Genomic DNA, 23796 nt, shown 5'->3' with positions numbered 1-23796 from the left:
GATCGTGAAGCTGAGGCTCCAGTGCTTTGGCCACCTCATGAGAAGAGAAGACTCCCTGGAAAAGACCCTGATGCTGGGAAAGATGGAGGGCACAAGGAGAAGGGGACGACAGAGGACGAGATGGTTGGACAATGTTCTCAAAGCTACCAGAATGAGTTTGACCAAACTGCGGGAGGCAGTGGAAGACAGGAGTGCCTGGAGTGCTCTGGTCCACGGGGTCACAAGGAGTCGGACATGACTCAATGACAACAACACTAGAAAGACTTTCACGGACACCACAGTTTTCCCTTTGCCAACTGATTTTCTGGTGGTCCACCCATGCTGCCCTTTCTAGTCCCCTTAAACCAGGGACAGCACTATCATGAGACAGAGTGAGGTTCCAGGTGGCAAAATGCTAAGTAGGGGACAGAGCTATGTGTGCCATGTGTTCTGACCTACTTCCTCTAAGCTAGCTTGTGCCATCTGTTGCAGTAGAGGACACTGTGCTGTCACCACTGTGAATGACCAGTCTGCAGTACAAGGACTGGGGAGAGGCGCCATCTTGCCATTTGCCTCAGGCCGCAAAATGGCTTGGGCGGCATTGCCTTGAACCCTTTCAGCTCATCAAAGAAATGTATGAAGTATCCCTATCTGTGAACTCTTAAATAAAAAAGAAAATAGTCAGAAAAGCACAAATATCAGTTTCTGTATCCTCTCTTTCCTATATGCCTGTTTTTATTATAACCAGAAGAATATCCATCATTATGATACTGTGAAAGGGAGTGTACAACAAAGAGAAATTCCAAATATTTACAGAAACCCAGGGTGGTGCTTGGAGATAAGAAACCCTGTATGCTTTGAGGGGATACAGAGTAAGTTCTCTGAAGATCTCTCCTTTAGGAGTGGATGACTTGTATGGTAAAGTGTAATGTTTTGTATTTGATGACACTACTAGTGTGGAGATTGAACCTAGCCACTACCCCTGGTGATCCAAATGCTTCATAGATGAAGCAGGGACACACTTGTACAAGTCTTCCAATTGTAACCTGGTATAGTAACCATCTAGGGTTTCATTTCTTGGATATACTACAGTGGGATGGCAAACCTGGAATTGAGGGGTGATACATTTAAAGAGCTGGACCATGAAGAAGGCTGATCACCGAAGAATTGATGCTTTATGAATTATGGTGTTGGAGAAGACTCTTGAGAATCCCATGGACTGCAAGAAGATCAAACCTCTCCATTCTTAAGGAAATCAGCCCTGAGTGCTCACTGCAAGGACAGATCCTGAAGCTGAGGCTCCAATACTTTGGCCACCTCATGAGAAGAGAAGACTCCCTGGAAAAGACCCTGATGTTGGGAAAGATGGAGGGCACAAGGAGAAGGGGATGACAGAGGACGAGATGGTTGGACAGTGTTCTCAAAGCTACCAACATGAGTTTGACAAACTGCGGGAGGCCGTGGAAGACAGGAGTGCCTGGCATGCTCTGGTCCATGGGGTCACGAAGAGTCGGATACGACTAAATGACTAAACAACAACAACAAACAACACATTTGAATATAGATATATTAGAGGAAATTGCCCCTAGCATCCATGGAGGACAGCATGGTGGAGCTGTGGTGCTCACCTGACCTCCCCTCTGGCTATACCAGACAGAGTGGGGGAGTGGTAAGGCAGCAGTAAGGTGCAATAACATTGGTGGAGACAATTCAGTGCTCTTGCCGGTGTGTTTGCATTGTACTGATCTCATTCTTCCTGCTCTTTCTCTCAGAATGCAGCAGCAATTTAGCTGAGACAGTGCAGGAAAATTCAAAAGATGTGGTGTGTAACGAGATGGATTCTAACAAATTCCGGGGATTTCTTTGCCACTGATTAAAACCTTGGCAAGTAGGAGGGGAAACTTGTTGGAACTACTTTGCAGCTCTTGCTAATCCTGATCTCCTGAACCTTGGCCCTTGTTCTCAGATGCATAGGAACAGGATGTCAAACACATCAGTCACAAGGAAAGCAATGGGACTTTAATAATAATAATAATAATAATAATAATAATAATAATAATTATTATTATTATTATTATTATTATTATTATTATTATTATTATTATTATTATTATTATTTGTACCCCGCCCATCTGGCTGGGTTTCCCCAGCCACTCTGGGTGGCTTCCAACAAAAATTAAAAATACATTAAAATGTTACACATTAAAAACTTCCCTGAACAGGGCTGCCTTCAGATGTCTTCTAAATGTCAGGTAGTTGTTTATCTCTTTGACATCTGATGGGAGGGCATTCCACAGCGGGCGCCACTACCAAGAAGGGCATTTAGCATTCCACCTTTTCTTGAAGGCATCTGTAGGCCTTGATCCAGATATCTGCTTGTATGGTGGCTCCATTCGCTTTAAAAGAAAGCTTTTGCATCTATTGAGAAATGCCTTTGAATGCACTTTCCCTCCCCACAGGAGATGGGGAAAGGTACATTTGGGGTAACATATACCCCTTGGATTATGGTTACAGTGTTGGGAATCAAATTATACACCTGGCATATCTTTGTTTGAGAAGTTTGGAACAGCACCCAGGATTTCTGAAATTCCAAATACTGCGTATTTATAAATTCAAGAACCTGTGGCTTTTAATGAAAGCGCTTTCAGTCAGTACCATCCAGAAGGTGTTTTGTGTAAATTAAAAGCATTCCAAACACATGCACAAACAGCAAGAGAAATATATAATATATACACATACACACCATAACCGTTTTGTGTGCTGAGGGTCTTTTAAGCCTGACCCAGGCACTGAAGCCGTTTCAAAGGCAGGAAAAGCTGCTGCCTTCTCTGTGGTGTCCAATACCTTTGAAGTATCTAAGGCAGCTGCTCCTGGCAGATAGGAACTCTTGTTCTCTCTCTCTCTCTCTCTCTCTCTCTCTCTCTCTCTCTCACACACACACACACACACACTTTGTTCTCCTTACAGCCGGTATATTTGAAAGACCAACTAAACTAAGTAAAAGCGAAAAACAAAAAGTTTCTCTTTTAAAAAATTACCTTAGTAGATACTTCAAAGGAAAGTGACAAATCTGAAGCTGAATGTGAGTGAGATGTCTAGATGGTACCAACAAGGGCCCTGCCATCATATTTTGTTGAAAGAAGTACATTTCAGTGAAGAAATATGCAGAGCTCTTTTAAACTGACTCTCAGACTCAGATTGTGTCCTGCTATAAACTCCCTTTGGAATGCCAATTCCCAATGTTGACTTTAGCCACTGTTAAACCTTATGTGGGAAGCTCCATTTTTAATGGTGCACAAGGATTTAACTTTAGATTACTTTTTATATTCTTTGCTGTGTTCTAAGGTGCCCCATGCTCTGATCTGGACACAGGATGGAGTTTTAAATCTCTGACATAAATAAATAAATCAAGCAAGGTTTACCAGTCTAACCAGAATATTCTACCACTATATGGCACCAGTAACCATCTTAGATTACTTTTTAAAAGGATTAAACATATCCACAGATATGTCTGTCAATAGCTATTTATTATTGACTTCCACATCACAGAAACAAAATAGCTGTCTGAATACCAAGTAATGGAAACAAAGGCAGGTTCACCCTTAACCTCACTCCCTGTGAACCATCGGCATCCAGCTGACTGATGGTCAAATTAATAAATTATTATTTTTGCTGGATACAAATCTAAGGGTTGAGGTTATTTAATATTTTGGTATTTATATCATGCTCTTCTACCAGCAAGTACCCAGAGTAAATTACAAAAGAAGGGAAGAAAGAATAGGTAAGCTAATACGTAAATTCATGAACATGACCAAGGACTGCTGTTTTTTAACCAAACATAACACTAACATTTTTGCAATCAGAATATCAGATTCAAATCTCAATTGATGATCAAATTTTAGGGTGATGTCCATTCTGGAATCCACACATCATTCACAACTGTCCCATTTAGAGTGCTAAAATCCTTCATCAAGTCTTCATCAATCAAGGCATCTAAGATGACCACATCATGTTTTTGGTCCATGCTACATGACTGAAGTTTTAGCTCCCAGACATCTCTTCCTGGAAAAAAAAAACAAAAAACCACCCACCCTTCTGGCAACCTAGGACAGGCCCCTCCACTGCTCACAAAAAACCCCCAGGCTATTAAGCTAATTTTCTGCTTAGCTGATAAATCCTTAGAAGGCCACATCTCCCCCACCTCCCAGTAAAAGCTCCCACCAGCATCTCCACAGCAAAGACATGAAGGGTAAGGATGGAGTTCTCATGGGCCCTCTTCCTATCTGTTTCATTTAGGCAGCAACTTACTGGAGCTGGCATTATATTGAATCTTGGATAAGGCTAGTGGGGCTGGGGACATTGCACTGCAGATGGAGAGAAAGCACAGAGGTCGCCCATGATGTTCCATGATATCATTTGAACATTCCAGGCTGTATATTTCAAAGCACAGGCTTTGCCTTGGCAACATCACTGTATCACCTGAGGAATCTTATATGTAATGCAGAGGAATACACTACCTGTTTTGTCTTAGGGCTCAATTATAACTCACTTTAATCAACATTTTGGAATGCACTCTTTTACCTAAAAGGCATGACAACCTTCAAGACACAAATCCACAACAGTGCTGCAGAACCTGACTCTACATAACACATGAATGAAAAGTTGGTACCATTAAAAGGGATATTTAGAACCAATATACAACACTGCAGAGACCATGATAAAGTTCAGAAATATTCAGAAATGACTCGCGTTGAAGTTATCTTATAGTTTGTTGCCAAAAAAGACAGCATAAAAGGAACAGAATGAACTCTTAGTGTAAAGTTTTAAAGAACAGACAACCAAGCAGAGATGAGAAAAAAGAATTTAGCAGAAGATCTTAAAGAAGATGTCATGTGAAATTTATATAGATATTCTGGCAGAGGGGCAACTCATGGTTTGTTTTCTGCCAACAAACCATAGTGTGAAACCATAGCTGTTGGCTTACAAACATGGCTTGCTTTAACTATGAAATGATGATATGGGATTTAAACAAAGGAGATGAGTTTTGAGTTCAACAAACCAGGGTCTGGAACATCTTGAGATATAGCAATACAGTGGTGCCCCGCAAGACGAATGCCTCGCAAGACAAAAACCCACTAGACGAAAGGGTTTTCCGTTTTTCGATGCGCTTCACAAGACGAATTTCCCTATGGGCTTGCTTCGCAAGACGAAAACGTCTTGCGAGTCTTGCGATTTTTTTCGCTTCCCCCCCCTTTTTCTAAGCCGCTAAGCCGCTAATAGCCTTTAATAGCCGCTAAACCGCTAATAGCGCTAATCCGCTAAACCGCTAATAGGGTTGCTTCGCAAGACGAAAAAACCGCTAGACGAAGAGACTCGCGGAACGGATTATTTTCGTCTTGCGAGGCACCACTGTATACACCAAACACAATTTGAAACCTCTGGAAATAAATAGGAAGCCTTGCTACAAACAACAGAAAAGAATGCAAACCTTGTGTTAATGAACTGCCTGTGAAACTTAAGTCAACAACATCCAATATTATTATTTTTTAAGAAGAAAATGCAAGTTGGGCCCAGCTGTATCAAAAGGTAAATGCAAGAGGAGTTGTTGTTTTTATTATTTATTTATTTTAAAGCTAACTAGCTAACCTGTTGCTCATATCTTTGCTTGAGCTCTTCAAGCTGCCAGGAGAATTCTTTTGACTGCTTTTCACGGAGAGATTTGGATCTGCTTAGATCTGCTTCCACTCTTTCCATCTAGAAAGTAAGAGACAATATTTAACATATATAAATTACCCGTATTTTTCGCTCTATAACACGCACCAGACCATAACACGCACATAGTTTTTAGAGGAGGAAAACAAGAAAAAAATATTCTAAACGAAATAGTGGATATATGATTTTTGTGGTTCATGCTGTGGCCACAGACATGTGATCTGACAGTGAGTTTGGAGTAGCCCAATGCAAAAATCCTGAGGATCCATGTGGATCCATGCTTTGTAACCACAGAGGAGGGAAGGAAGGGGAACCATGGATCCTCTGCTCACGACTGCAGCAGATCCCCCCCGCCACCCGCAGGCATTCGCTCCATAACACGCACAGACATTTCCCCTTACTTTCTAGGAGGAAAAAAGTGAGTGTTATGGTGCAAAAAATACGGTAGTTATTTCAAGACAGACACTGCTGATAACAGTTCTGCTGCCATCAAGCAGCTTAAAATTGTCCTGCAACATTGTTGCGTGTTGCTGAGGGTGATTCAAGGATACAATATCTGTAGTGACAAGACCACCAGCACAATCCAGTCAAAATTTAGTAATTTTCACTGGGAGACTGAAACCAGTGCTGAGCTCTCTCGTTTTGCATCTGATGAAGCGGACTCTAGCTCATGAAAAACCGAGGAATAAATTTTGTCTAAAATACTTTGTTGCAGCATTTAATTTAAAACAATGGAAGTTTAAAATGCTGGACTTTGGCTGGAGAATATTCCATCTTTATTTTCCTCTCTTGTGCAACTGTGTTTGAATTTCATTATAAATGTGTTTGTCTGTAGTAATTAAACGCAATACTGAATACTGATTCTGAAAATAGTCATCACTGGGGTTATTATATTTGCACTCAGGAAAGACTTTTGCTCAAACTTTCCTGGCTTCTTACATTTTTTTTATCTTATAGACTACATGACATGACTTGCTTGCTAAATATACCTGGATTGTTTAACCAAATATTTGCCTGTTTGCCCTTGCATTCTCAATGTGATAATACAGTTCAACGATACAGTTGACATTATTGTATGATACATAGAAGTGGCACAGAAAATCCAACAAGCAAATATCATCAACAATTTGTGCATGAAAAATTGCATGCAATTATAATCTACAGTATTTCCAGGTAGGGAAAAGATCCCTATCTGGAAACCTGGAAAGCCACTGCCAGTCAATTTCGGCATCACTGTGCAAGACAGACCAATGGCTCGACTCTGAAAAAAGGAAAGTGATGTTCCTAATTCATTTCCTAATTCAGTTATTTGTATTATCAGCGTAGTGGTCAGATTTGTGTCATGCATGCTTCCAGAGATCTAAATTAAGCAGAATCATCATCCTTTCTACTTCTGATGTTCAGACTATGAGTGCCTTTGTTTATGTAGCCAAAAGAGAAGCACCGATGCACAAAGCGGGAGGTGTCAGCAGGCTTTTTTTCACAATAGTAGAAAAAACAAATATGGGAGGCATGGCGTTTCCAGGTAGTGGATGGGTACTAAAACTAATGAAATCAGAAGCCTCTAGAACAGAATCTACTGAAAGCAAATAAAAATTGTAGGCTAAGGAGATGGGGCTAGATAAAAATATTTAGGTAAATAAATGAAAAAGATCACTTGCTAGAAGCTATCTAGAAAGACATATACAAATGGACATCCAGAGAAGCTAGCTTTTAGGAAGTCTCATCTGGAAGGAGGAGAACATCATGTGCCCCAAGTTCCAATTCATGAGCATGATCTCAAGATGAAAAAAGACTATAAATCAAGGTAAATGTTTGCTCTGTTTAGAATCATAGGGAGCAAGTCAGATGTTGAAGAGAGAGGGTGCATTGTATAGCACCTTTAATTTTGTCTTTGCTTAGCTGTGTAATTAAACATTTGAGACTCTTTGATTTTTACTACCACTTTGTGCTCAATATTTTTAGAAAGGTATTCTTTTAAAAGAAAATGGAGGGACCACATCCTGTGTTGTTTTTGGTCTCTGCTAACTGGACTATGAAGGTTGATGAAACACTATGTTTTTTTAAAAGGGTGGGGTGATGAAACTAGGGTTCGCAGGAGTAACATCCCATAGTAATACTTGGGAAGAAATAGCAGGGGCATGACATACTGTGAATGTAGAGTTCATAGTCTCAAGAGATAAAGGAAGGCCAAGATTATCAGAAGTATTATCAGAGGTATTTAGCTGGAAGATACCCATAATCCCTCTGGCGGTGGCTGCTTGGAAGTACACATCTTCTGCCAGTATTGAGAAGATAAGGTGTGGGGGGGGGGAATCTGGAGTTCTAATAACGTCACATTTCAACTTGTGCAGAATTTTCACCCCCAGTTAGAACCACTTGTTATAGTTATTTGCTATTTAGTGATAATCCTTGTCCAACTTAAATACCGCACCTGTTTATAATTATTATTTTCTCTTTGATTTGCTTATGTGCAAATTGACCACTCTTCCCTGTGCAGTCTCAAAGTGGGTTACACAAAGGGTTGTATCCAACCAAATCACCCTGTTAGCACAATGATTTCCACCTGTGCAGTGGGACTCCTCCTACCCCACAATCTGCTCTGGAGGGTTGGGGAACTCCCCAGAACAGATGAAGGGGCATAGGGAGAGGATAGGGAGTGGAAGTTCTATTGCACAGTTGAAAGCCCTTGAGCTAAGGACATGACTTCTTGAATACAACTCATACAGTTTAAATCAGTGGTGGCCAAACTTGGCCCTCCAGCTGTTTTTTGACTACAACTCCCATCATCCTTAGCTAACAGGACCAGTGGTCAGGGATGATGGGAATTGTAGTCCCAAAACAGCTGTAGGGCCAAGTTTGGCCATCACTGGTTTAAATTAAAACAAGTATGCCATATAATACTTAAACCATCAGTAAGGCCATTTCAAGCAGTAAGCAAAAAGAGCAACAACAGTCTCAACAGCAATTCTCATCTTTTACCCCAAAAAGGTGGACTCGGACCCACTGATGAAATGGGGAATACCACATGTGTGCAACCCTTGGCTCCACAAGATAGAGTAGAATGGGATACAAATGTGATAAAGAATGTATTTCACATTAGAACAAATTATGCAATAGTACACACTATTAGTCCTCAGACCCACATAAAATGAAGCTTAAGAACATATGATTGCATTTCCCCACATTCTTCCTGTCTTTTCCTGTTATCTCCATACTTCCTTCAACTGTTGAATTTTAGATAACAGCCTCTTTTTAAAACTAATATTACCCTGGGGGGAAATGCGTATGTGGATGGCACTGCATAAATAAAAATACTAATACCAAATCCCTCTCTAAAATAAAAATGAAAAGTGTGGCCTGGTCGTCTCATTTGCCAAGACTGACAAGCACTAGGGCTGAAATAGTGGGCATTATTTATATGATCATTTCTTCTGGTACAGTAGCCAATTATTTCACTTCCATTTTTTATTTGTTTCAGATTAGGTTAAGCCATCATGAAGTCCACAGTCCACAGGCAGCACACCAGCCGTGAATTGCTAACTGACCACATAAGGAAACCAAAGAAAAAGTTGATTTGAAACCACTTATCAAAATCACCCTTCACAAATGAAGAACACTACAACAATCAATTGTGTCATAAGTGTCTGTTTGTGTGCATAGAAGAACACAGATGCATCCAGGGACTTCTTCAAAGGAATTCCCCACACAGCTCCAACGGTGAACAATACAGTGGTACCTCGGGTTAAGTACTTAATTCGTTCCAGAGGTCTATTCTTAACCTGAAACTGTTCTTAACCTGAAGCACCACTTTAGCTAATGGGGCCTCCTGCTGCCGCCGCGCTGCAGGAGCACGATTTCTGTTCTCATCCTGAAGCAAAGTTCTTAACCTGAAACACTATTTCTGGGTTAGCAGAGTCTGTAACCTGAAGCATATGTAACCTGAAGTGTATGTAACCCAAGGTACCACTGTATATGCATCATGTTTCATGATATGTTCAAACTTTGGCAATGACTATATTCATTTAACTCTGGCATGGTTCATAGCAACAGAATCAAGGCTTAAGGGTAGAAATGATGTGGAGAAAGTATCAAAGCGCGGAAATATTCAGCGATGAACTGGGCACAAACCGAGAGAAAACACACACACCTCCATAGTTAGCATTCTATCAACAGCCCCATTAACAGACATCTGATTACTGTGACAGCCATGAGCCTTGGCAAAATAAAAAGCAGATGGTAACAATATTAGAAAGCCATAAATTATATAGTCTAATAAATAAAATATTGGTTATAGTAACTGAAAAATCCACAATATTGTCCACACTTACTTTCTCAATAAAAGATTAAAATGAAAAAATGAGGATATATAAAAGATATTGTGTTGCTAAAGCTTTATCTTTATGCCATCAATAGCTGCATAAAAAAGAAGGTAATTTTCTGATACAACATTGTACTATGAACAGAAATTTAAGAATATAAAAGCCATGGGCTTAGAACTGCAACATTTTACCATGTTGATCCTTTTTGCATGCACTGCAGCAGAACTTTAAGGTTTAACTGAGCTCCAATGTTAACAAGAACAAATGTAAAGTCTACCTTAGCACCTGGACCCAGGCTATTTAGCACACCGAATCCCTGTGACCAATGACACAGGTGGATTTAATCGATTCAAAAATAACACCAAAACATGACCAGGCATTGAATGTTTAAGCCATGTGCTCAAATGCTCCCCATTACCCCTCATGTTCTGCTGGATTAAACCACAGCGCCTAGGGCTTGCCAATCAGAAGGTCAGCGGTCTGAATCCCCACGACAGGGTGAGCTCCCATTGCCAGGTCCCTCCTCCTGCCAACCTAGCAGTTTGAAAACCCATCAAAGTGCAAGTAGATAAATAGGCGGGAAGGTAAACGGCGTTTCCGTGCACTGCTCTGGTTCGCCAGAAGCGGCTTAGTCATGCTGGCCACATGACCCGGAAGCTGTACACTGGCTCCCTCGGCCAGTAAAGCGAGATGAGCGCTGCAACCCCAGAGTCGTCTGCAACTGGACTTAATGGTCAGGGGTCCCTTTACCTTTAATTTCTCAGCCTGTTCATAATTTGTGGGTTCTGATGTAACAGCAAGCAACAATTTGACCAAATATGTTCTAAAACTCAGGTGTAGGAAATATGCGTAGGTTGGCTATCAGACACACAAGTTGGCAGGTACACCAACATTTCCTCAAGGAGCCTCTTATGCAGAATCATGACTTTTTGACTGATTAACAGAGGATTATATTTACTTCAAACAAGCCAAATGTTGTTGCTGCTGTTGTTTAGTCATCTTAGTCGTGTTCGACTCTCTGTGACCCCATGAACCAGAGCATGCTCCCCACTACACCTCAGCCATATTGCTGTTGTTGTTGTTTAGTCATTTAGTCATGTCTGACTCTTCGTGACCCCATGGACCAGAGCACGCCAGGCACTGCTGTCTTCCACTGCCTCCCGTAGTTTGGTCAGACTCATGCTGGCAGCTTCGAGAATACTGTCCAACCATCTCGTCCTCTGTCGTCCCCTTCTCCTTGTGCCCTCCATCTTTCCCAACATCAGGGTCTTTTCCAGGGAGTCTTCTCTTCTCATGAGGTGGCCAAAGTATTGGAGCCTCAGCTTCAGGATCTGTCCTTCCAGTGAGCACTCAGGGCTGATTTCCTTAAGAATGGAGAAGTTTGATCTTCTTTCAGTCCATGGGATTCTCAAGAGTCTCCTCCAGCACCATAATTCAAAAGCATCAATTCTTCGGCGATCAGCCTTCTTTATGGTCCAGTTCTCGCTTCCATACATCACTCCTGGGAAAACCATAGCTTTAACTATACGGACCTTTGTTGGCCAGGTGATGTCTCTGCTTTTTAGGACTCCTTAAGGAATCAGCCTTAGAACTCAGTATATGACTGAGTTTCCTACGTAGTACAGATGTTTCCAAGAAAAGAGACTCTCTTTATCATAGGTCTATTCAGTGCTTTTTTTCTGGGGGTACGCAGGGGTACCCATACCCCTAAACATTTTGTCAATCTAAGTTTGGCCTCATTGAGGGGCAGCATTTCAATATGAGTAGGAAAATGAGAGTACCCTTAAACATTTTTTAAGAAAAAAAAAAGCCCTGGGTCTATTTATTTTATTGGGTGGTTTTTTTAAAAAGTTTTGGCTTCTTCAGCAGCTCCAGAGTGTAGATTATGTGTACTCCCCAGTGTACAGATTATCCCCAAGTAGCTGGCAAATGTGATGTTCCTTCCTACCAGGGGTTCCTTTGTGGGGGGAGAGTGGGTGCCTCACTGCCCTTCCATCCAACTTGAATTCTTTCTGCCCAACACCTAATATCTGGAGACACCATCTCCTGCAGCTATCATTTTGCCTCCCATTTTTTTCTAACTAAAAATTAAGCTATTTACTGGTTTCACAAGTGTACCAATATACACATACACAACCAGCGAACCACTGAACAAGGCTATATTGCACTATACGTATATTGAGACAAATACTTTAGAATTTCTGGAGTAATTGCACTCCTGTTTCACATTTCTCTCCCACCCATCACTGATATATTGTCGCATCCCTGTGTTTCCACTGGCCTATAAGAAATTGGTTGGCAAATCCTTCCTCCTCTGTACTCCAGTGGTACAGGGTTCCCTCAAACTCACCCAGCAAACAGAGCCTCACATGACAATGGGTCCCCCCCTCCTTTTGTTTTAAAAATGTATCACTTGCCATTTGCCATGCTTACATGGCCCTTTCTCCATTTCTTTTCATTTGCCTTAAACAGTCATTGTGCCGCTGCATCCAAGAGAATACCTATGACCCTTTCACAGGAAATATTGTGCCTTACCTGCACTGCAAGACTGAAATTAAATGCAAGTGGCTTCAGTAATGAAGTGAGGAGAAAGGTTTCCTACCATGCCAGACTTTCACATTATCGCAACAGTGAGATTGGCTAGATACATCTAAAGAGAATTTTCCATTAAAAAGAAGAAATAAGAGATGTGAAAAATGGGAGATAAGATGCAACCCAGAACAATGCATAAACAAGTATTTTATTCTTGGAACTTCTGGAAAAAGCCCTAATCAGTAATGCTGCTACGGATAGTTTTGTAGCAATGTCAATCCTGGCTTTGTTATAAAGATAAATCAACGGCTAACATCCTTTTTTCTGACTTGCTGGAAAAGCCATTGCATTGTGAAAGAGTTTGATGTAGCACTATCAAGTGAAGTATGTTTCTGGAAATATAAGATGAGAATATGCTTCCCCACTGAGACAGATAGTTGCAGAAAGGCTGGCATTGTGACCTCCTCACCTGCTCTTTCATTTCAGCATAGACTTTTTCTGAGTTCAGCTCCACCTGCCGCTTAAACTCCTCCAGGGCAGCATCAGCCTGCTGGGCATGCAGCCTCTGTACCTCCATCGCCCGAGTCAGCTGCTCCTCCTTCTCCCTAGAAAGTCAGAGAAATTTTCCATAGTTCAAGTATCAAATAAAAGAACATGTGCGCTTGTGTAGAAGAAAGGCCTTTAACCCTACCCATTTAAAGTAGTACTCAGGCTTTAATTTCCTGTCCATGGTTATGCCAAACTTCCCTTAGCAATACTTTGAAGGAGAAAACAACAAGTTGGATGGTAAATCAGAGATTAATTTCACTTGCTCATTGAGTAATAATAATAATAATAATAATAATAATAATAATAATAATAATTTATTTGTACCCCACCCATCTGGCTGGGCTTCCCCAGCCACTCTGGGCAGCTTCCAACAAAGAATAAAAAAATTTAAAATGTCACACATTAAAAACTTCCCTGAACAGGGCTTCAGATGTCTTCTAAATGTCAGGTAGTTGTTTATCTCTTTGACATCTGGTGGGAGGGCATTCCACAGGGTGGGCGCCACTACCAAGAAGGCCCTCTGCCTGGTTCCCTGTACCTTTGCTTCTCGCAGTGAGGGAACCGCCAGAAAGCCCTTGGTACTGGACCTCAGCGTCAGAACAATGGGGGTGGAGACGCTCCTTCAGGTATACTGGGCCAAGGCCGTTTAGGGCTTTAAAGGTCAACACCAACACTTTGAATTGTGCTCGGAAACGCACTTGGGAGCCAAAAAGAGCCCAAACATAGGACTAGGCTCTTGTGCAGGTTATTTCACCTTCAAAGTTTTCAGCTATACCAAGGAAGCTTAAGTAGTGCAGCTTTATTGTACCCCATAGAACCCTTTTCTTTAATCTTCCATTAAGTAACGTTAACACATCATCCAAAGATATTTAATCAAGAAAACATTCGGAATATATATGCCTGCATTGTTACAGTATATGCCTACATTAACACATCAACAGAAGTATATCCCCTCCACCATCTCCTCTAAGAAAGAAAGAGGATTACTTGCTGCCTGGTATACGTCAGATTATTAAGTATGGAGAACATGACACACATTGGGATCTTCTCAAGTCAATTTAGTGAAAACTCTTAATGCGCAGTTATGATATCAATTCAGCATTTGCATGGGTGACACAACTTATGCTTCAAAAGAGTATGATTATCCCAAGTCACTTTATCTTAATGTCAAACAGTGAACACTAATTTTTAAAGACTAAAGATGCAGCTTTCAGGAGCATTAGAAACTGAAGTATCACAACTGACCATAATATGGTCTTTTCCAGAATTATGCACAGGTTCTTATTCTCTTAACAACCTTTGATCTTGGTATGATGCATGCAGCTGACATGTTTTAAAGCAATATATCATTCCCTCTATTTCCAAAGTTCAGAGGTAGTTGTAGATTCTTACATATCCGAAATCGTACCATCCATGCACAAAAGGGCAGGTTTGGAGAAACTCCAGTGTTTGCAGATGTACAAAAAAGAATGGAAGGAAACAGTCCAAAGTAGCCCAATGATGACTGAACGTGCTCAGGGGACACTGTATGCTGCCTGTTGGTCAGGAGGAATGGGAAACTAGGTGGGGAGACCAGAGCAACTTCCTAGAAGAGAATATTAATAGTTGGCTGGAGCACCAAACATAAGCACTCCACACTGCAGCTCCTATTTGTCCATGAATACAAGCATGCCTATTTTCAATTCTCCTTGTATCTATGGTATAAGTTATTTTTTATACTACATTTCCTCTCAACTTCTCTCTTATATGTGAGTATTCTTAGGTGGTGGTGGTTTTTCTTTAAAAAAAAGACTGCTATTTTGTGAGAATAGAACATATCTGATTTTTACACACACACACCCAATCGAGGACTCATACCTAACTTGCTTTCTTTATGGTTTTAATATAACAATACATGCGTGTAATATATTTATTTTATGTTTATTTTATTCAGAAAGCTGTTAACCCTTTTTCTTTATAAACTCAAAACGGCTGACAAAAACAATTATACATAAAACCAGATGCCTGCTTTTGTTTTTCCAGATTTGTATATTTGTAAATAAATTCCGTTGCTAGCTTTGCCTTTATATATAGCAAAATTATTACTTTTTAAATACATTTCTGTTTCTACAGCTCTGCATACTGACATATTTCTACACTGTTATGAAGTAACAATGATTTCTACTGTAAACTTATCAAACTGAATTTGATATAACTGACAGGCTATCTGTCGTCGGTTGTGTGTGTGAAATATTGATTAAACTCACAGGTTATACATTTCAACAAAAAAGGCTCATAGGCATGTAAACTATTCTAATTTCCACTAGGCTTAGATAGAAGTTTTGAAAGGTTTGGAGTGTTAGTTTTTTTAAAAAAATAGTGATCTATGTCTTTTAAAGGGACGTGCGTGGCACTGTGAGTTAAACCACAGAGCCTAGGACTTGCCAATCGGAAGGTCGGTGGTTCGAATCCCCACGACGGGGTGAGCTCCTGTTGCTCGGTCCCTGCTCCTGCCAACCTAGCAGTTCAAAAGCACATCAAAGTGCAAGTAGATAAATAGGTACCACTCCGGCAGGAAGGTAAACGGTGTTTCCGTGAGCTGCTCTGGTTCACCAGAAGCAGCTTAGTCATGCTGGCCACATGACCTGGAAGCTGTATGCCGGCTCCCTCGGCCAATAAAGCGAGATGAGTGCCGCAACCTCAGAGTCGGCCACGACTGGACCTAATGGTCAGGGGTCCCTTTACTTTTACCCTTGTCTTTTAAAGATAGTGGTTAATTTTAGCTTTGGCTGCACTACCTAGAAGGAAGTTCCACTGAATTCCGATGTGTGTAGAACTGCAGTCTAAAGCTGCCATTCAACCCCCCCCCCCATACACACACTTTGTGTGGGGCTGGATTGTGTGCAGTTTTTTGTCCCATCCGCCAAATGGGCAGGGAGGCAGAAGGGTTGCTGGTGGGTTCCCCACTAATAGAAACCTGTAGAAAGTCCTGAAAAGGCCCCTTTTCATGAGTGCATCACACCCAATTCAGGTTGAATTCTGCTCTAGCTCCAAGCTGGCACTATTATTTGCCCCCACTTTCATCCTGGATGGTGTGAGCAGCAGGGCTGCTAATACAATGTTGGTCCCACCATTCTGTTAAGCACTGCCAACTTGCAAAGCCAGGGTTTTCATTGCACCCTTACCAAAGATGAAAAAGCAGCTTGCTGCAAATTGCTGTTTAGGAAAACATGTACTTGGGCAGAGTCATCAACATTCAGCCCGCTTAAAAGAAAACAAATAAAAACAGAATAATAGAACTGTATAATAAAGGGACTCTGAGGACCATCTTGTCCAGCCCAATACAATGATGGAATATGCAGCTGACTCATACAGGGATCGAACCTGCAACCTTGCCTCCTGTGAAACCCTTTGCATTGAAGGGACACAGAGAGGCGAACACAAGCTGCCAATGAACTGAAAACATGACATTCAATGTTATTGCCTTTGAATATTCAAAGTGAGTTTTTCTTCTCAGACTGTTGGCTGATACTTACATTATCTAAACCAACCAACGCACTCCATCTTACTCTCTGTGATAACTGCATTGAAATCTGTTGTGCTTCAGGAATCTGATTTCATGTCTGATGTATTTCAACCACCAACCTCTTGAGAAGTTGCCAGCCAGGAATCAGCTTCCATTGATTTTCCAGGGTGCAGAAGCCAGTTCTACATCTACAGCAACTTTTCCCCTCCAGGATATTGAGAAGTGTTGTTTCCATGAAGCATTAAAATATTCACTTTGAAGGTCTCCCTCCCACCCACGGTATTACTTGTTGCAGTGCCCAATACAATACAGTTACATCACTCAAATCCCTTAAAAACTGAGCTGGCATGAATATTAAAAGCACGAATTTAATCTTTGGCCTCAATTTATTTGTAAGGAAAAAAATTCTTTCATCTCAATGCATAAAGGATATGGTTACAGAATTAGCAGAATTGCGTAAATAATCTCCATTTAAACATGACTATGAAGTCTAAATAACAATTTAAGGAAGAAATGTACAAATAAAGTGAGAATATGTATTCTAAATACTTGTCTTAAGTGTTAAGCAATTATTTCACTTCCATCTCTCTTCCAAAATATAAAAACAACTCTGTACAGAAGAGATAATACCAAAATATTCACAATGAGATCAACTAAAACTAGGGGTGATCCAATGGTTGGTATACTAATAATCTCAGAATATATTTGTGGCTTACTACATGTCAAAACACAAACGATTACTTGTAATAACCACCGCAACTCAACAGTAACTTTGTGCATAAGGTAAATGGCAAATCAATTAACAGAACAACTATTTCAGCATTTGAAAAGTCCTCCGGAACTACTTGTCATTTGATATCACTTATTTCAGATATTAAAAAGCCACAAGAAACACTAGGGAGATCAGACCTTGCGACTGACTCAGTTGGTTTAACAGGTCCACAGGTTTCTGTTAAAAACCCAGTAGATCAAGCCAGCCTTATCTCTTCCCCCACTTTGCCCTAAAACACCTCGTAATCTGAATGGATTTGTGCTTAACTGGTGTATAACTTTCCCAGCACAGGATAAAAGTTAAAAAGTTTATCAGGCAGAAGATGTTTCTGCACTCCACTCCAGGGACAAACTTTATGAAATACCAATAAAACTCGCTAGCAAGAGTATGCATTACAAGGGAAATCCTGAGAAATTTTGTTCAGGAACTTGATTTCTCCTCTTATACTTTTTCAATTTATTTATACCTCTCAGACAAAACACACACATACCCCAAAACCTCCTGGGTATTCTAATTACTATTCCTGCCCAAAAGAAAGGAAGCAGCCTCTACAGGTTTTAATAAATCAAATAAGAATCATTTTTATCTTTTGTCTTAAGGTACTTAGGTACTTGAAAGTATCAGGAGCTTGCAGCATTTCTCATTTATTTCTCAATCCATCCCAGAGACCTATAACGACCCACCAAGCTGCTTAACACAAGCCACTGAAACATCAACCTAAACCTGGATGATACACGTATTCTGACAAAAAAAAAGAGGAAGAGTGGCCCTCATGTTGCTAAGCAACAGTTACTAAGCCAAGGCTACCACTGGAAATTCCAGGTACCTTACAGACAGAAGAGACCTGTGGCTGTAATGGAATAAAGAGCCACTGCAAAAGGAAGAGGGCGTATGTTCACATTTCTCAGACTTGCAAGACAAAGGAAAAGCCCATTTTTCTGCAAACTATTTCCACTCTTCCCATCCAGCCTTACTTTCTCCCAAGAAGCTTTCCATGGGAAGGAACAATTCTATGTTTCTTTTCTTAAGGACAATTGTAGAATAAGGGTTTGGGATAGTACCATTTCTTTGGTATCACAGTTCCAAAGTATACTTCCAGAAGAGCCTCATCTTTCTCCAACTTTACTTAGTGATAGGGAAATGATGATCTAGCTCCTGTACTTAAGATTTGTGCACATCTTTGGTATCTCAGCATGCTCCTGAGATGCTACAACTGCTATGTAGTTGAACAGACTGTAAATTAGGAGAGTAAAATACAGCAGCTTCCATCTAGACATTTAAAAGTGTTTACAAACAGCTGTAAATCTTCTGGGAAGTAGCCAGTTATATTTTTCCTGCAGTTTATTGTATTATACATACAAAATATTGTGGGTTGTTGTTGTTAGGAAATACATTGAAAGAAATCATACAAATGAGCTTATAAATGACACTCCCTATACGAGGATATGGAAATAAATCTGAAAGATCTGTCAGGCACCTTGATAAAATATTACATATGAAAATATTCTGCACACTAGTCTCTCATCTTCCTGACTTCTTTGCATCTTCAAAAGAACTGTCACAATCAGATCTGATATTATATATTCTACTATTCTAAGGCAGAGGGATGTATGCCTTCTTCTCTAAAACAGGCCACTGTGAATCACCCAACATTATTAGAGGACTTTTATCCATGGAAATAACTGCGGACATTTGAACTTTTGGCTGGTGAAAAGATTTTTAAATACAGGGTAAAATATGTTTATTTTGTAGGGTATAAACAGATGTGCCCTTGGGGTGAGGGCTTAAACTCTTATTTGCAAACAGACTCTTGTTCCCACTTCTAGGGATGTGCACTGGAACACATGTATCCTCAAACATGCCAACATTTCTGTTCTCATATTGCAGAACACACAAATGCGAACAAAATGTAACAGCCATTGACTGGTGACTTAGACACATTTTCAACATTATTTATGCTTGCATGACAAGAAATTCCTGCAGGATTCAGAAAAGTCCTGCTTCTCTACTCACAGTGTACTATACAGGACTGTTTCCGCATTGCTTCAAAACACAGTTATGCTTAACTATGACTTAAATGTGCAGAATGCTGGTGCATGTGAACAAAACAGTAGCCATTTTGCTCCTTTCCTACTCGAGCTTCTACTTCGCTGTCTGGAGGGAAGCCATGGTTTGGCTTTGTGAACCATCCAAACTCTGGTTGATGAGTTTGTCGCTCTGCAAACAAAACATGAAGGTTGCTTTTTGGCTTGCTTCTCGTGCTTTCTTTGGGGGAAAGAAAGCACAAGCCCTCATTCAGGTGTAAGCCAAACCATGGCTTAGCTCCCAGTAGCACGGGAGGAGAAAAGCAGCCACAAATTTAGCCTCATATACCAGCATGCTATGGGACGCGGGTGGCGCTGTGGGTTAAACCACAGAGCCTAGGACTTGCCGATTAGAAGGTCGGCAGTTCGAAGCCCCACGGCGGGGTGAGCTCCCATTGCTCGGTCCCTGCTCCTGCCAACCTAGCAGTTCGAAAGCACGTCAAAGTGCAAGTAGATAAATAGGTACCACTCTGGGGGGAAGGTAAACGGCGTTTCCGTGCGCTGCTCTGGTTCTCCAGAAGCGGCTTAGTCATGCTGGCTGCATGACCTGGAAGCTGTCTGCGGACAAATGCTGGCTCCCTCGGCCAATAAAGCGAGATGAGCGCCGCAACCCCAGAGTCAGTCACGACTGGACCTAAAGGTCAGGGGTCCCTTTACCTTACCAGCATGCTATGTTTCACCTTTATACCACAACAATGCTTAACTGTTGTTTAAAGTGATATATAAACCAGTTTACAGACATGTGCATAGACAACATACTAGGGCATTCCAAAGAAGGTAAGTTCTATTTGCACCGTCTTTATCCAGCTTTTCCTCCCCACTGAGCCACATTATTTAAGTCTTGGAGCTCACAGAAACCTGACCAGACAGAGGATGAGATTATGGGCACCCCTTAGCTCCCCAAGACACCTTCTTGGCCTGCCACACTGACTCAGTACTTCTCAGGTTCATGTATTGAAGAAGGAAGGTAGAAACAGGACACCACTGAGCCATATGAGCATCCTTCCACGCACAAGCACAGCATCCACATGATGAAGGACTGTATCCTTCATATTTGTGCTATTTTTCTTTAATTGTGAAATAAAAAAACCAGACAATAAACTGCATAATTATAGATAAGCCTTTTTATAACTATTCACTGGAGTTAAGATGTAATTAAATACATTATTTAAGCAGCAGTTATCAGAATCAAAGAATGGCCATCTTTTACAGCAAAAAAAGTCCTAACCATATGGAATATGTGCAGAATTACTATTTTTGTTCAGAGAAGAGGGAGGAGGGGAAGAGACAGTGTGAAGTCATTCAAGCAGAATGATAACTAAACCAAACCCAGATCAAAGGAATAAAGAAGAAAGGCTGAAATGTGAAGCTGAAATATTTATTGCCTTCAAAACATCATCCCTGTCCTGTCCCTGGGCACTTTAATATTGTGAAGTTGCTAGAAAGCATTCTAAGTTGCATTCATCTCTGCAGACAAATGAACCAAAATTTTAAGGAGACAACAGGCTTGTTCATTATTCAGTGGTCCTGAATCTAATATGGAATTTCTTGTTTAGGGTGGAAGAAAGCAAGCATTTAATTGAAGAATTGTATACAGTTTTGTGTATTTCGTGATGTTAACATCAAATAAACTGTATGCAGCATTTTTAGTACTAAACTAAGCCACAACTGAAAACTCCTTTGGGTATTATTATTAATATTAGCATATCAAAAATACAAAATTAAAAGTACATAATCCCCATATCCTATATACTAATAATGAATTAATTATCTGAGAATGGATACTTTTGCAACCAAAGCAGCACCATCCATGCACAAGAGAAAGGTTCCAGTGAGCTTAGAGGTACTCAACAGAAGAACAAAAGATCTTTAAGCAGGCAAAACCCTGAAGGGCACCAAGGAGGACTGAGCATGTGTGGTGGGCAAGAAATGCTGACTGATTGTTGGTTGGATTGGGGGACTGGCAAATGAAAATCTGACGGGAGTCGGAATAGAATGGAGAATTAGAGGAGAGCAGCCAACTGGCTGGAACAATGAATATGGGGACTCCACCCTACAACTTAATATTACAGATCTGACTGGTGCATCATAAGTACATAATCGTGAGTTGCCATGAGTACAAATTACAAATCTACCTGCAGCATTGTGGAAACAGTTTTAAAACAAAAACAAAATCCATAAGGGAAATATTCAGCAATTGATAATAAACATAATAAAATAGCAAATGGTTGAGTTATTCTGATGTCCAGTCTCTTCTAATAGCTAAGAGAAAGCTCTCTTATTTTTGAATGACCATTTCTGTATTATCAACAAGTTTGTTAATTTAACCATTCCTGTAGGAGTCTACACACTGATGACAGTGAACTCCAAAATCCCAAAGGCATCCATAGGAAAAGATGGAAAATAGTATGTCCAAATTGCAAACTTGATCTTTCAAGCCCTATTCAGAACAGGCTGACACCTTAACACTGGAACAATCTGTTTCTGAACGAGGAGCAATTATGTTTGTCCACATTCAACAGTCCATCAGGACCAACACAGCCTCCCCAAGGAGATATAGAGCTGAATGTTAGGGGCAGCCTACTCCAGTTCCTGGATGATCTGGGATAAAGCATCTGGGGCTTCGGAGTTGGCTGCCATCAATATGTCAGCTTTTACAAAGATACAGCATAGCCATTTAAAAGCAAATACCTTTAAAGGGATGCGTGTGGCACTGTGGGTAAAACCACAGTGCCTAGGACTTGCCGATCGTATGGTCGGTGGTTCGAATCCCCGCGGCGGGGTGAGCTCCCATCTTTCGGTCCCAGCTCCTGCCCACCTAGCAGTTTGAAAGCACCCTTAAAGTGCAAGTAGATAAATAGGTACCACTTTATAGCGGGAAGGTAAACGGCGTTCCGCGTGCTGCGCTGGTGCAGGCTCGCCAGAGCAGCTATGTCACACTGGCCACGTGAAGTGTCTGCGGACGGCACCGGCTCCCAGCCTCTAGAGTGAGATGAACGCACAACCCTAGAGTCTGACAAGACTGGCCCGTACGGGCAGGGGTACCTTTACCTTTACCTACCTTTAAAAAGGAGAGAAAAGTTTATTCACTACTGGAAACAACTGGGCTCCATTAGTTTAACTGACCAACGTGCTACCGTATTTTTCGCTCTATAAGACGCAATTCCCCCCTCCTAAAAAGTAAGGGGAAATGTGTGTGCGCCTTATGGGGCGAGTGCAGGCTTCACAGGCTATCCCAGAAGCCAGAACAGCTAGAGGGAGCACTGTGCAGCACTCCCTCTCGCTGTTCTAGCTTCTGGCTTAGCCATGCGAAGCCTCCGCAGGGCAGCGGGGAGCCTTCATTCCGCTGCCCTGCGGAGGCTTTGCGCAGCTATCTCTGGCTTTTGCGGGAGGTGGAGGAAGGGACAGACCACGCGGCTCCGTCCCTTCCCCACCTCCCAGAAAATCCCTCAAGAGCCACGCTCCCTTTAAAGAGTGTGCGGCTCTTGCAGGAGGTCGGGGGAAAACCAGGAGGCTTGCTTTTGCTGAAGCCAAGGGAGCAAGCAGGATCGGTGAGCACTGATCCCGCTTGCTCTCCTGGCTTCAGGGATAGCCCCGCAAAGCCTCCTGAGCGAAGCGGGAGGAGCGCTCCCTCTTCGCTCAGGAGGCTTCTTATTTCTTGTTTTCCTCTCCTAAAAACTGGGTGCGTCTTATGGTCGGGTGCATCTTATAAAGTGAAAAGTACGGTATTCTATAATGTTGATTAGAAGTTGCTAAATGTTTCTCCTCCTAGTTTTTGGCTTTGGCTGTTTAAAATCTATTTTCACAATGATGTTTGTAAAATATAATGGATATAGAATATGGAATGATTGTTAGGTGTTTTGATGTATGTTTTTAATATGGTATCCAGTTGTTAAATACAAAGGAGACAGAACAGAACCCTAGGCCAAAAGGTAAAAGCACTGAACTGGCATCTCCCAATGCTATCTCCTAGAATCCTAATAGTCTGATACAGTTCTATTTCTGGATTGCTTATGAAAGCATCATGTTACGTACTTCAACCCCATTTTAACATATAAGACGGATTAGAATATAAGCATAGTGTGTGGTTTATATGTATCAGTCTAGGATGGCAAAGAAGACTTATTTTCCCACCCTCAGCCCTACTGGAAGTGGCATTTACCGCCTTGGCAGGGTGATGGGGAAATATGTTGCTGTTTCCAAGCCTCAGCGTGCCAGACGGGGTGATTTTACTGCTCCTCTCAGCCATGTGGAGGGCTGGGAAACATGACGAGACCCCAGAGAGCCAATTACTTAGGCTTAGCTCCTGGTGGGTGGGGATCCCAGGGCAGACCTGGGTGA

The 23796-nt window shown here is 41.3% G+C and overlaps 1 protein-coding gene across 5 annotated transcripts in view; it reads right to left on the bottom strand.

Annotated features, from left to right (window-relative positions):
* Positions 1 to 23796, bottom strand: part of CEP112 (centrosomal protein 112) — a 210962-nt gene that overhangs the window by 108098 nt on the left and 79068 nt on the right. For all 5 annotated transcript variants that reach the window (XR_014522593.1, XM_083489925.1, XM_083489926.1 and 2 more), the window contains 2 exons: positions 13015 to 13150; positions 5626 to 5733 (listed from right to left, as the gene is read on the bottom strand). Coding sequence is in view for 4 of the 5 variants with exons in the window: in XM_083489925.1 (XP_083346051.1) it covers positions 5626 to 5733; positions 13015 to 13150 (244 nt within the window). In the remaining variant the exon portion in view is untranslated. The remainder of the gene's footprint in view (positions 1 to 5625; positions 5734 to 13014; positions 13151 to 23796) is intronic.

Source organism: Podarcis liolepis, assembly GCF_965112155.1.
Source record: "Podarcis liolepis genome assembly, chromosome: 2".
Classification (NCBI taxonomy): domain Eukaryota; kingdom Metazoa; phylum Chordata; class Lepidosauria; order Squamata; family Lacertidae; genus Podarcis; species Podarcis liolepis.
The sequence above is the reverse complement of the archived record's forward strand: the minus strand, read 5'-3'. Positions and strand labels throughout refer to the sequence as shown.